A 14,221-nucleotide genomic window follows, 5' to 3' on the forward strand; every position below is an offset into this window, starting at 1 on the left:
AAGAAGAGAAGCTTCTAAATTTTTTATATTCCTGTCCTCTGCTGCATCTTTTACCCAATGTACCTATCTTCCACTAGAAATCCGCTTTAAAAATAGGTAGCTAATAAGAGCTTGAAACATTTCTTTTCACAAAGGATGTACCAGATCCAATACTCCGTTTACCACTACTACCACTGAGTCTGAAGTAAAACAAAAAAATGTAATAGTCTTATTTACAAGAAAATCAAGCAAAAGCTCTTCAAAAAGAATACATCGGTGACTGGAAGTCTCCCAATATCGCAAATGCTTAATGTGAGAGACAACTGCAAACCAGAAAGATAGATATAGATTAATTCTTCTGCTGAATGTATACTTTGGAATGATGCATAAGAGATCAAATTATGTTTCAGCAAGGAATTAAAAGAAACAATTTTAAAAGCTGACACGGAAGCCATGAGAAAAGATATATGTTCATTTAAAGCAGTCCATTACCAAAGCTATTGAAACAAAATAAACAAGACCCACAGTAACAGCTGGGAGGTCATGAAGCTCCTGTCTTCCTTCTGGCCCAGTGTGCTCATTCTGGTAATGTTCAGACAGATCAGTGGGAGTTACACACACTTTCATACATAGTGGACAGATGAAGCCCTGTGAAATGTATATTTGTTTTTAACAAACTAATAAAGACAAAAAAAAAAACAAATTGGGAATCAAATACCATTCAAATTCTTACACTGAAGTTCTCTACAGTCACCAAAAGCAAAGTCTGTTTTCCTTTTGCAAACCACATATCAATACCATGGAGAAGGCAAGAAGGAACAATTATTAAGAACATAAAATAAACAAACCCAGCACATTTTAAAGCTAGCACCATGCTGCATACTACTATGTGTTTTTCAGACATTCCTGGTACCTCTTTCATATGACATAACAAATTGTAAATGGACCACTGTAAGGCATCATGTCAGCTCCATCACACAATTTCCCATAAAGGTGTTCAGATATTTCACAGCGAGACAAGGGTGGTGTGGTGAGATTGCAGAAATACCCCTGTAAATCCATAAGCAAGTTTGCGGCAGCAGGAGAAGCCTAGGCACCAGCAAAGCCACATGCCTGGCTGGCATGCTCACTGAAGGAAAAATATGCACGTTCCTCAGCAGAATTTAAAAAAAAAAATACCCAGTATGTTCACCAGAGATTTACTGAAGTCAAAAGTTAAAGCGGTTTCTGAAGAACAACAGCTTCACATCTCCAAGACACATGCTACATGCTTAAACACCTGGAAAAAGCAGGGTGGAGAGCAAAGTGCTCTGGGCCTCCATCCACGCTGTGGGCTGGAGAACACCTGCACCTCCATGGCAGAGCACTACAGGCAGGCAGAACAGACTGAACACAACCCTCCATGCACACATGGAAAGGTTAAAGCCCCTTCCAAAAAAACATGTCTGTGGCAAACCTGTCTAGCTAACACAGCACATTACACTAATGAAAGTGTAAGGACACTGGTGGACTCACTGCAAGCACAGAGTATTTAGCAACCCAGTACTGCAGGGACCAAGGGAGTTGCACTGGGACCTAAGCTCAACAGGTAGGATAGGCTCAAATGTTTCCTTCTTGGGCAGAACGCACACTGAATAAAACTTGTATCTAGACCTGATTACAGGTGTATATGCGATCTGAAGTGCTGACGTGGCCATAGATAGGACTAAACCAGATTTTCATCTCTCCCTGAGCAAGGAACAGTTTGAATTCAGACTTCCCCACTCCTTCTGTTTCATACTACCATTCTCAAAAATCAGGATTGATTTCAACCAGGCTTGAGGAGGTAGGAAACATGAGAATCTGCACAGATTTAATAATTATTCTCCATTTGAATTTTGCAGCAATATAAATTAGAAAATCCAGCCAAGATACTAGAGTGAAAACAAGTCAACTGGACTTCACATAATACTGGAGAACCAGGTGGGAAGGCAACAATAAATGGAGAGTGAACATTCTGCAAAGTCTGGCTGCAGCGCTCCTGGAGAGAAGTTCTCAGAGAGGCAACACCTCAGGCCAGATGCACAGGAAAACGAAGACCAACAGAAAGGCTGAAGTTGCATGCTGTAATGCATGAATCTCAGGAGAGTAAGAACCCAACCCATCACCGGCTTGGAGCTCAGTTTCAAACGGCTTTTGAAATTATATGCTAAGGAGAACGCTCCACTTGTAACCAATGCAACAGATGGTGGAATTACTGATAACTAAAAGACACTTTTTCATGTTATACAGTATCAACCAAAAGTGACGGAACAGCCTTTGGTCTGACACAGTTTCCATCAGCAGCAAAAAAAAAAAAAAGCAAATGATGCAAGAGTGCAGGCACATCACCACTTCAAAAGCTCGTCCTGCATCAAGAAAATACTGCTACATTAATACTGAAGTACCTCTGACATCCACCGGCTGTACAATCAGTAATACTGCACTCACGTTAACAGAATTGTGCAGTTTTAGCCAAACTCTGGAAAGAAGCAATTCTCTCATTGCACATTTTTATGCCTTAATTAACTACAAAAGTAATGAGATTTTAGTGTGCAATTTAAGAATATTTATTTGCTTCAGGGATGGTGTAAATATGCATACAAAACAGATGTGAACTCTCAAATCTGTGACGTGTATAACATGCAGAAAAATATTAAGGAATGTCTGATTATACTGACTGCAATAAGGCTTCAAGAAATATGAAATAAGCAGATGCACAGATGGAAAACAATTAGGAATTTCAACAGCACAGAGAAAGTTTCTCATATCTCTTATCATAGCAGACATAGGAGTATCTGAATCACCATACACTTCATTCAGTGTAAGAAAGGGCACTTTGCTCCCTTTAATGCCATAATAGCAGTAATTAACCTTGCACTGCATTTGTATGCTAAGCTCGAAACATTTTCAAGCTAGGTAATCAGACTACTTTAGCACAAACTAGCTTCAACAGCCAGTGAAGTCACTTTGCATTTTTCAGAGTTAATATTTGACAACACTGTAAATCCAAAGACATCGTAATATGGAATTGAAGCAAGAACAAAAACTTATTCTGCTAGTTGAGTATAGCATAGAGCACATAAAAAAATGGAAAGGATTTACAAGTAGTAAATTGATACACCAACACCAAACAAAAACCAACATATTTGATATTTCACAAGGAGAAGGATGTTTCCAGTATACATTATAGCTTAGCTGAAGCAAGGTGAAAAGGGAGTACAAGTGTAATAAAACGGTAAGCCTCACTTTTCAGAACTCTCATAAAAGATTTATTAACGGGCAGTCTTATGTCTCACTGCTTTTAATTTTAATAATTCGTCTGTAGGATTACAGGAAGGATTGCTTGTGATCATTTAGATAGAAAAGTCTGGTTAACACTAACATACAAATATGGCCTAGACTTTCTTTTTTTATTTAAATAACAACCAATTTTTAGAAGATCATACTTCTGAGTATTTATTTTGTACAATTGTTACTTAGGAGGGCATCAAAAGTTACTTCCAACAGCTTCACGGATCAGAGAAACAGCCCCCAAGGGTTAAGACTCCAGTCCCATTACGGTGTACAGTACCTCAGAGGAGCCTTCATTGTTCACATCCACGGCATTTCCTGGTGTGGCAGAAGAATCCGAATCCGAGCTCTGAGACCCACCTCTACCCGGAGTCTGAAATAGAGCAGGGAGAGACAAATGAGCATTTACAGACTGTATTTAACAAAGCTGGAATACAGAAGTATTTTCCCTCCACAAAAGTAATGAAATGAACAAGCTGACAAGCAATTATATAATTTTCAGTGCAATACTTCAACAAAAGCTTTTATCCAAGACTCTCCACGCAACAAAGAACAAGCAGACATCAGAAGCAAAGGCCTGGATTTTAAACCACTTCCTCTCATAAACGCTCAACACAAAACAAAGTATTGGGCTAAACTGTGCCCTTACACCACTCACTCCGATGTTAAATTAGTCTCTATATCCAACAGGAAAACAGTAAGAATTTCAATCTAAACAGTTTCAGAAGTAGTAAACGTGTATAATACTACTTTTTTGATAACTTGTCTACAATCTGAACAAGCCTTTAAATATTTGAAAGAAAACTAAAGAGTAAGGACCCTGCTGATAAAATAAGCACGCAAGCAGGTACACTGCCTCGATTTGGAAAAAGTAAAGATAAAAATCAAGCCTGTGCTAAAGTTAAAACATGTTAATTAAAAAGAAAACCTATAAAATTAAACCCCTATGAATATAGGAAAATCAAAACAACAGTATTGATCTGAAACTATAGATTTAGATAAAATAAGCAAATGAATTTGAAATACTACATGATTCAAAACCTGGATAGATGGATTGCCATTTATAATCCTTATTTAACTATAACTTGGATTTAAATTTGATCTAACTTCTCTTATTCATCTCCAGAACACCACTGTTTGACCGACGGAAGAAGAGTTAGCAAACATCAGTAAAGAAATTATCTTAATACTGATATGCAATCCTAGTTTCAGCCAAAACTACAAGTTCGTTATCCAATTCCATGATGACAATTACAAATGGGATGAAGTAATGCTACGCCTGTATTTTAGCCCATCTGAAAATACTTGTAATGTTATAAAGGATTTTCTAATTTAATGTAGGAGGATTAAAGATAAAGAATTTTAAACATATGGATTGAAATCTACAGAGAGAGGAAGAGAAGTAGATTAGTAGTTTTAGTTTTTAGATCTTGGTTTTTCCAAAATCTTACTTGTTTTAGAATTTTCTTGCTCAAGTATATCTTCTTTTTTTTTTTCAGACAAAAATCTTTTGTATCTGCAGCATGCATGCTTTTCCATACTTTGAAAATTAAGCACATTCTTCTGCTTTGTTTTGTAAAGAATGTTCTATTTCCAACTTTCACAAAGATAACAGACTTTTATTGCTAATCAAATAAAAAATATGTAACAAAAAGGTCAAGTTTACTGATTAAGGACTTAATTCCCATTGAGATATAGTTCAGTTTTAGAAAGGCTCTGAAGACTGGCCAAAGGGAAGCGAAGAGTGAAGGAGCAAGCTATGGGGGCTGGGGACAGTAAGCGAAGGAGAGGACCATCTCTCCTCATTCCAGCCGTCTCTGGGGTCATCAGTTAAGTGATCAACATACACTGGTTTCCTACTCCCGTATCTTTTTAGATAATATTTTAATAATAGGAGAGGTAAAAAAAGTTGTAAGCAAAGAATACGTGCAAATGCAAATTTGCACATGCAAAGCACATCAAAGTGAAGGCACTAATACTTCTCCTCCAGGTCACCAATATAGACAGTAAACAAAGCACATCCCAGCATGGACCATGGGTGCATGCTCATCAAATTTCCATATGGTATCAAACTGAGAGGACCAGTCGACACACTCAAGGGAGGGCTGCCATTCAGAGGGACCTAGACGATCTGGAGGAACAGGCCAAAGGGAACCTCATACAATTCAACAGGAACAAACACAGAGCCCTGTGCCTGGGAAGGAAAACCCCTGGCAGCAATGTCCAGGGAGGACATTGATAAATCAGGGTGAGTTCAGCAAAAGGCCACCAAGACAGCTGGGGCTGGAGCACCTGCCCTGTGGAGAGAGGCTGAGGGAACAGGGCTGGCTCAGCCTGGAGCAAAGACAGCTTTGCAATACCTGAGCGTACGCTTTCAGCATGCCTAATGAATCATTTCATCCTGAAACCAAGAATCTTCCGTGACGCCACCATATTTTCCTCACCTTATATCATAACTTCTTACAGAATGCCGCTCTGCATTGTTAATCACACTTCACCCCAGAGCTGACTGCATTTCGCAATGAGATTTGCATAGGAAGTTCTGCCAGGTCCAACCAATTGCACTACCAATTGGAGACTATTACATCCTCCAGGATGAAAGCTCTTATATTAAAAGTACAGTGTTATTACTATGTGGCTGATTAAAGTATGTGCTTTATGAAACACTTCAGACATGCTATAATCACACTAAAAGGCACCACATGGCATGTCTTATTACATGCAATATACAAGACAAATTATTAAACAGTACCTGGTAAAATCCTTTTAACCTTTCAAAAATTAACGTGCTCTCTTGAAAAGAGAAAGCATAATTCCACGTTAGATTTAGAAAGCTTAGTACAAGTAGGTGGCATTTTCCGGTGAGTGGCACACACAGGGAATAAGGGTGGGAAGGAAAGAGGCCATTAAGTAACTTTCAAGATCAAGAGAAAAACCCCATGGTATCCATTCGCAAAGTAATACAGACTAGCAAGAAAAATTTAATATAAGTTTGGAAGGAGACCATAAATGCAATTAACTTATCTTTCAAGCCTGTTATATAATTTAAACATCCTTTACCAGCCAAATAAAGAATGGGAGATTTGGAATATTTTTTAAATTGATCATTGCATGATCAAACAGGTTCACAGACATGTCTAAGGTAGGCTCCCAGACCACTGTTATATCACATTCTGTTAAAAAAAAAAATTAAAAATCACAACACGTTGAACAACTCAGACTTTGTGAACTAAGGAAAGACCCAGCATGATGCCCTTTGTTTTCAATTGGACTATGCAGGGGAGCAAAAGGATGACTTATGAATCCCATAGGAAAAGTAAATTTTCACACAGGTTTCTGTATATGTATTTTTACAAAACTAACATTTGATCCTTAAAGGCACATCTGGGGTTGAAAGACTGATGCAAAATCAGTCTCTCACTCAGCGTATTTCTTTCCTAGTCGTCTGAGTTATATTTGTTTACTTTGCGGAGACGCATATGTTTCTACTACTCGCAGTAGAGTTGTGGAAGTAATATGCTAAACTTCATAATTTTGTCCTCTCTGTTTTCTCAAAACTGTAAGCTAATATAAAGAAACATCATTAACAACAAAAAGGACGACAATGATTGCAGCTTGTTTTCTGAGAAGGAATAGAAAATTATATAATGAATGAGTTGAGCTAATGCATTAAAATCACAGAGTATAAATATGGATCGCTACCGTGTCATTTTTGCATAGTCATTTATCTGTCTACAGCTACACTCCATTCAGTTATGATACTCTTCTCAGCAGCTTTAAATTCAGAATAAATTAAATCTTTGAAAAAATATGTTACGCCTTGAGAAAGTCTGAACAAATATGGATTTATAGAGTTTTCCCAGCACAGATTTAAATACTACAGAAGGGTACTGTTGTCCAAACATATTAAGGTCCTGAAGCAACAAACAAGACACAAGAATGAGAGGATAAGAAGGCCCAAGCCCTTGTTATCAAACGCTCAGTGCTAGAAACAGAATACAGTGCGATACAAAGCAGTAATATTGTTTACTCCTGAAGAAGTGTGATGCTGTTTTATGACTCCACAAATGAAATGACTCCTGACTTTATAGACCATAAAACCTTTCTTTCCCATCGCACCATCGGTTCCACACAAGCAGACCCTGTGCCCAGGACACGTGCTCTCCGCGACCCCGCAGGGAGAGCACAAGTACGACTGCAGTTCAGCATCCATCCGCATAAATAATCTAGTGAGCCCTGCAATTATAAAGGTAAAAAGAAAATTATAGGTAAGGCATGAGACTCAATGCATCCCAGACAAGTAAATATCTCTGCTCCTGAGTGTGGAGTAAGAGAAAAGGTGACTGTACTATCCGAGCAACAGAAATGCCCGCAAAGGCCTGTTCTCCACCTAGACCCCAAGATCTCAAGACCAAGAACTCCAGCATTGTTAGAAACAGTGCAAGACGATCTCACCACCCACACACAGCACAGTGCTAACAGTTGTAGACAGCCAGTTAAAGACAAAGAATGGAGACAGAAACGAATGTAAACAGTAGTCACCCTGGCCCAACAGATGAGTTCTTCACTACAAAACATCGGTGATGGGAATAAGGGTCAGAAGGTCAAAGTAACCAGTTTTCCATCATCTGAAAATAAATACCTCCTCCTTACAAGAAGTGGGTTTTTTCTTTCTTTTCCAGTTTTGGTACCTTGCAAATATAAAGAGCAATTTCTGCTTTAACAGACCAGAGGCAACAGCCACTGTCCCACTAGTAGATGAACAACAGAGAAGGGACACAATGGCCACAAAGGGCCTTCAGAGTTGAACACAATAAAGAAAAGACAGCTCTCTAAAGAATATGCTGAAAAAAAATCAAAACATCTGGGCAGGAAAGTTGTGTCTCAGATATTCCACACAGATGTTTTTTTCGGAAAGACCACATTTTTCTAGATCAGCATGACAAACAATGCATGAAACTGAGAAGTGGCAAGAATGAATGAAAGCGGGTTTTACAGTGCAAATGTACAGAACAGATGGATCCCTGAGATGTCACATTGAAAACATACATAAAATTCAAAACCAGCTTGTACGGAAAGGACCTAAAATGAGGACTTGGTTGAAGACAGCATGGAGATGCTAACTTCAAAAACTAAACAAGCAATGTTCAGGATCTACTGAACATTCATTATATATTTGTTACTACAAGTAAATAATACTTTCTATTTTGAAAATATGCCATTCAAAGTCACCATGAATACGCTTTTAAAAACAAAAATTACAACTGTGGAAGAAATAAGAAGGTGATCAGGAACAGAAGTAGTATAGAAAAGAAATACTTTATGTTTTAAAATATATTTTCATATAATAATAATAAATAAAAGATAATTTCAAATAATTGACTAAAACTATAAACAGTATCTTTGTAGGTTTTGTCTTCCTCCTTTGCAACCTGATGGGCAGAGGAGTTACAAAAGCGAAAAAAAAAAAAAAGGAATGTAATAAAAAATTCCTCTTTTTTTAAAAAAACATACTTTTGTAACTGAAGTTATATCACCAGTAATGACTAGCCACCCAGCTAGAAAGGATGGCATCATCCATAATCAAATAATAAACCCAATAGATATATAGGAAATTATGTTTCACTGACTGGAAGGTGGGGAGTTTTTGCCAGCTACATTAATGATGCACAAGATGAGAGTCAAGAGGAGGTTCCTTGGCCTTCAAATTACTGCCTCAAAGACGTGAAAGGTTATAATACTTATGCTCTTTATGAACAAATTTGACAGCAAGTTAAGGCTCTCTTTTAACACCGAAGTACATCAGAAGGCTTTTTCATACTTTGCCACATATGAGGTTGTGCATGCAAACACCACTTTTATAAAAGGTCTAAAGCTCTTTTAATAAGAGGTGGATTTTTTAAATCCTAGTTATTTGCACCAATTACAAGATTAACACCTTTAAGAACCTTGGCATTTCTCTACTTTTTGGGCAGGAAGAAGTCGGCTTCATCTTTGTTTGCAATTAGCTCTGCTGTAATCCTGTAATTTTCGGGAGTCGCTGGGGAATAGTTATTTGTTTAAACTTTTCAGATAAGACAGCTGTTTCTAACACACAAAAACTTTGCACTGACTTTAGATTTTTACAGGAAGCATTTAGCTGAACTTATACTTGGGGGGCAAATTTCCTTTGGCACTGTATCAAGATTTTTCCTCCATCATAGAAGCTTTCCTTGATGGCCTGTTATTGCTCAGAATCAATAAACACCCAGTTAAGTGCTGCCAATATTTAATTAGACGCGTACAAAGTTTCCACCCTGCTTGCTAGCAGGGCTTCCCATCAAACTCCAGGAAGGAAGTTCTTCCCTAAACACAAAGCTCCAAACAGATGAAGAGCAATCTTCACCTGCTCAGGATCTATGACCGAAAAACAATCCGAGGCACGCTTTACGCTGAAAAACTTGGCGGTATGCATACTGATGTACTTTCTTCCCCTCTGTTAACTCTCATTCTTGCAGCAACGCTTCCTCGCATGGCAGATAAGCAAAGCATGCCAACATTTCCAACAAAACACCCTTCCACAGAGGTGTTACGCAGGCAGCGCACTTGGAAAGAAAACACCAGAAGCAACACGGAGGGCAGCCGGTTTCCCTTCTATCCGTCAACGACACCAACACCACTCTCCCGCGGTGCGGGATCTGGAGCGCTGCCTTCCCACCCCCGGCGTGACTCAACCCTTTTCAGTGCATCCTCCAGCCGAGGGCCAGCGATGAAGGACTCCTCAAACCCACGGCCAGGCCCACACCCGCCCTTCGCCAGCACCTCAGGCAGCTTCCATCCCGGCCCCCAAGCGAACTGCAAGGCGGCCGGTATCGCCACTGCTGAGACAGGCGAGGATTCTGGAAGGCGAGAAGGGTTTCATAAACCAGTGTCACAACTCGGCTTTCCAAACCAGGCAGAGCTGCCGGAAAAGCCTGTTCCTAAAAATAGGGGAGACAGCTGGCCGGTGGCCACCGGGCTGGCTTTCGGTGTTAGGAGCCGGTTTGCCAGCTGGCCTCCGGGGAAACAACCCCAGCTCTCCCCAGGCCGGGCTCCCTTCAGCCTGCCCTAACCCGCGGCGAGGAGCGAAGGCGGCGAGCGGAGACACCGCCGCGCTCCGGGAAAGAGGCACACCAGGGCAGGGCCACCCCTCGCCCCACCGACAGGCCCGGGCGCAGGGGCCCGCCCGCCACCGGCAACCCCCGCCCAGCCGGGGGGACGCCAACGCCCCCAAGCCGGGCCCGGCCCGGCCCGTCCCGCCCCGCCCCGTCGGGGCTCAGGCTGTCCCCCATGAGGGGCGAGGGGGCGGCGGTGGGCAAGCTCACGGCCTGCGCGGGCCTACCCCCACCCCTGCACCGCAGGACAGGCCGGGCCGGTGGCTCCGGCCTCGCCGCGGGGAGCCCGGCCGGCGGCAGGAAGCGGCACCTCCCCTCCCCGCCACGGCAAGGCAAGGCAAGGCAAGGCACCACGCCGCCCTCGCTGCCGCCGCCGGGGCGGGTCTCGCTGCCTTACCCTCTGCAGAATCCGCCTGAACATGGTGGCGGAGCCCGGATGCCGCCGCCGGGCGACGGCGGCCAGGCCGAGGGGGAAGCCGCGGGGCCCCGTGCAGCGCCGCCCCCGCCCCGCAGGAGCCCGGCGCGGCCCGCTCGCCCCGTGACAGCCGCCGCGGCCGGGGAGGCGGAGCAGCCGCCGCGGCCGGGGAGGGACAGCGCCGCTTCGCACCGCCCCGGGGAGGGCCGGGCCCGGCGGGGACGGGGCGGCCGCCCCTTGGCCGAGGGGAGCCGGGGGAAAGAAAGAGACGGGGCGGAGGGTGCGCCGGGGCAGGCCGACGGGATTGCCCCGCCGTTCTCCCCTCAGGCGCCGGGCAGCTGCTGCGGGGCCCTGTCGCTGCTGTCATTTCTCTGGAATCGTGTCCCGGCCAGAGAAAGGAAACCAAACTGGCGTTTGGATTTGGCAGCTGAGGGCTCACGGTGTGCGGCGAAGGGCAAACGCAGCTCCGCGTTTATTTGGGCAGTCGTGCGGTATCGAAAGGAGTGGGGGATGCAGGTTGAAGGAGTGTCGTTGAAGCAAATATTGTTTGGATAATTAGCTGGAAATTTAATTCTGAAGGAGCAGCTCCTTCCTTCGGGCCCCAAACTGAAAAGACAACCTTGTGGCATGAACCATTAGGTGTTTTTTTAGATCTCAGAAAAGATCATTTTGCTCGTGCACGCTCGCACAAACACACGTCTACCTTCAGACAAAAGATAGCCCAAAACCGTCAGTTCTGCCAGGAAAGAATCTGTATCTATAGGTGCAGAAACCCACACGAGACGTGGCAGGACAGCTGCTGGAACACTTCTGTAATACATAATTCAACACGCTGTAGTCCCCTTCTCTACTCTGAAGCTGTGACTGTTACATATTGGATGCAAGACAAAGGGTCATGAGTAAATAACAAACCTGTTCAATGACTAATTGTGCCGAGTTGAGCAAATATCACAGCAGAGCACCAGTTGTGCTGCAAAGATTGAAACATTTTTCCACTCAAAGGCTGACGTTTCTAAGCACTCTAAAATCCTCAGCCTTAGCATGAGTTAGGACCCCACGACCAGGAGGATTCGGCTGCAGCAGCTGAAGGCTTGAGGCGCAGCAGCATTATGTGTTTGAACTCGGTTTAGCCCAGCTACAGGCTCCCATGTGTTTCGTGCTAACATCATTTTGTCCACAACTGGGGCAGGTTAAGAGCGCGCGCGCAGTTGGTAATGGCTTCAGGTGATGAGCGCTGATGTCTTTGGTCACATCTATTAGATCATTTTCATTTATGTGTCCATCGTACAAAATGGCTTTGAAATAGGGTGCACTGCATGGCAGCAGTTAGGTTTGCTTCTGAATTTTGTATGCGGTATTAACAATGGGAAGAGGATTGTTCTCGTACGGCTGTCCAGTTTCTTAAAACTCTAGGCAAGCTGCAGACATTTGCTCTAAATCTAACAAAAATGACTGCAAATTTTAATACTTCACTCCCGCTACCAGTATTTCAACAGGAGCAACTGACAGCCTAGACAATGAACTGCTGGAGTGCTCAATTTGCCATACCCAGGTAAGTTAAGCAGCCTATCTTTGCAACACATTTTTTACTTTCCCAGGTTAGCAATTCCTGAGCATTCAGAGGAAGATGATACAGATTTGAGGACACTAGTTACAAGTCTTACATCAGAGGAGGATTTTCTTAGACAAGTCTTGCAAGGAAATGCAGGATCCTTTAATTATGTGGATGTTTGTGTGAACATATCCATCTGTCTCCCTGTCCACCTGTCATTCCCTCAGTTAATGTATGAATCCATCAGCCAATTTCAATCAAATATGACAGAGCCAGAAAAAGCTCAAAGGTATTAAGTTCCTACAAATTTAAATAGATGGCATGGGAGAGAATAGAGATCCTCTTGATTCCTGCTTGTAAAGGAAAGACTGCAGTGTGACTACTAAATACCAAAGAATGCACACAAAAATTCACTCCTGGGGCAGAGATCTAGAAAATAAAAAAAGGATTAAATTGATCCCACTTGCAGTGGAAGTTCTTGGATTTAATTATTGTGTGTATGGTAATACTTATGAAATCATATCATGTACTGCCCTAATATCGAAATCTCAGGCTGTTAGAATATAGGTTATGTCCTCAGGCGTGGGAGTTGTAAATTTTAATTTCATCCAACCTCATAAACTCTGAGGGCTTTGGTGACAGGGGGGTTAAAAGGTGCCTTTCTCTGGAGTTGGTGGCAGAAAGTCTCAGACCACAATCAGAGCAAAGACTTTCCCAGATCCAGCTGGAAGGAGGTACTTCATCCTCCAAATAGAAGCCAAAGGCTGAAAGTCAGAACTACATCAACCTCTTGCATACCTGCAGAAGCCAGTATGCCTTTATTTCAGTAGAGAACTGAAATCAGTCTTTTGACTGTACAAGCAGTACTGAGGATGGCCCAGCATGCACCAAGACCTCTCAGCCCTTCCAACAGATGACTGCCTTTTTTTTTTTTTTAATTTTAAATGGCTATACATATAGCCAAATAAAAGCAACGATTCCTGGACCATGACTCACAGGAATCAGTGCCCATGTAATCTTCTGCCATGACTGAGGGCCACCAGGAACTGCCATCACTTGGGATAAAATGGCAAGGACGATAATTAGTGATATGTCCATAGCACATGTGCTCACTTAGACTTGCGGCCTATACATTCGCAAAGATTCTGGGTTACTGTCCTAAATGTTATCAGTGTTTATGCAGATGATGACCTCAACATCTCTTGGTCACAAGCTCTTTGTGTTCATTATGTGCTGCAATGGAAAAGTATCCTATTTTTTCAAGATGTTGCTTTTAAGTATTCTAATTATAAAAGGCATCAAAAAGCCTCTGGTTGGGTTGTTTTCCTTTTTCCCAGAGGTATTTAACTGTACATTTTTGACTGTCATTGTATGCTGCTCATATTTTCAGCAAGTAGCTTTCAAATTTAGTGTTAAATGGTTGGGATAAAACATCAATGAGACTCATAGTACATCAAGCAAAAATAATTTTAAAAGTGACATATAAAGGTGAAAAGTCAAAAAGACGGAAAAAATTTTAAACCCTCGGAATTCCTCACTTTGTTTCAATCTTTGTAGATTTGTAAAGACAAAGTCATAAAAGGGTATGACAAAATTGGAAGCTTTATGAAGTACAGATTTGGGCACAAATGCATTTTCAACTGAAAGCAGGGCTGCTTAGCAGCACAGATGGGCCAGTGCCATGTAATGGAGGTATACGGACCCTGACAGACAGTGCTAAGGAAGGCAGCTGCCAGTCCCTCCCTGCCTGCCACCTCTATATATAGGGCACATCTGCTCCACAATAGCCATAGGAGAACTAAGATATCCAATTAAGAATAGCTAAAAGGC

At 42.3% G+C, this 14,221-nt stretch overlaps 1 protein-coding gene across 2 annotated transcripts in view; it reads right to left on the minus strand.

The window, feature by feature from the left end:
• The window catches only part of EEA1 (early endosome antigen 1), a 70,032-nt gene extending 59,091 nt beyond the window's left edge, over positions 1-10,941 (minus strand). Inside the window, exons 1-3 of one of the 2 annotated variants that reach the window (XM_086750229.1) lie at positions 10,822-10,941; positions 3,572-3,664; positions 505-627 (exon numbers count right to left, since the gene is read on the minus strand). In XM_086750229.1, the coding sequence (XP_086606355.1) occupies positions 505-627; positions 3,572-3,664; positions 10,822-10,845 (240 nt within the window). In that variant the 5' untranslated portion in view covers positions 10,846-10,941. The remainder of the gene's footprint in view (positions 1-504; positions 628-3,571; positions 3,665-10,821) is intronic. The other variant, XM_086750239.1, reaches the window with a different exon arrangement.
• Between the last annotated feature and the right edge of the window lie 3,280 nt (positions 10,942-14,221).

Source organism: Chlamydotis macqueenii, chromosome 1 (assembly GCF_036417535.1).
Source record: "Chlamydotis macqueenii isolate bChlMac1 chromosome 1, bChlMac1.mat, whole genome shotgun sequence".
Lineage (NCBI taxonomy): Eukaryota > Metazoa > Chordata > Aves > Otidiformes > Otididae > Chlamydotis > Chlamydotis macqueenii.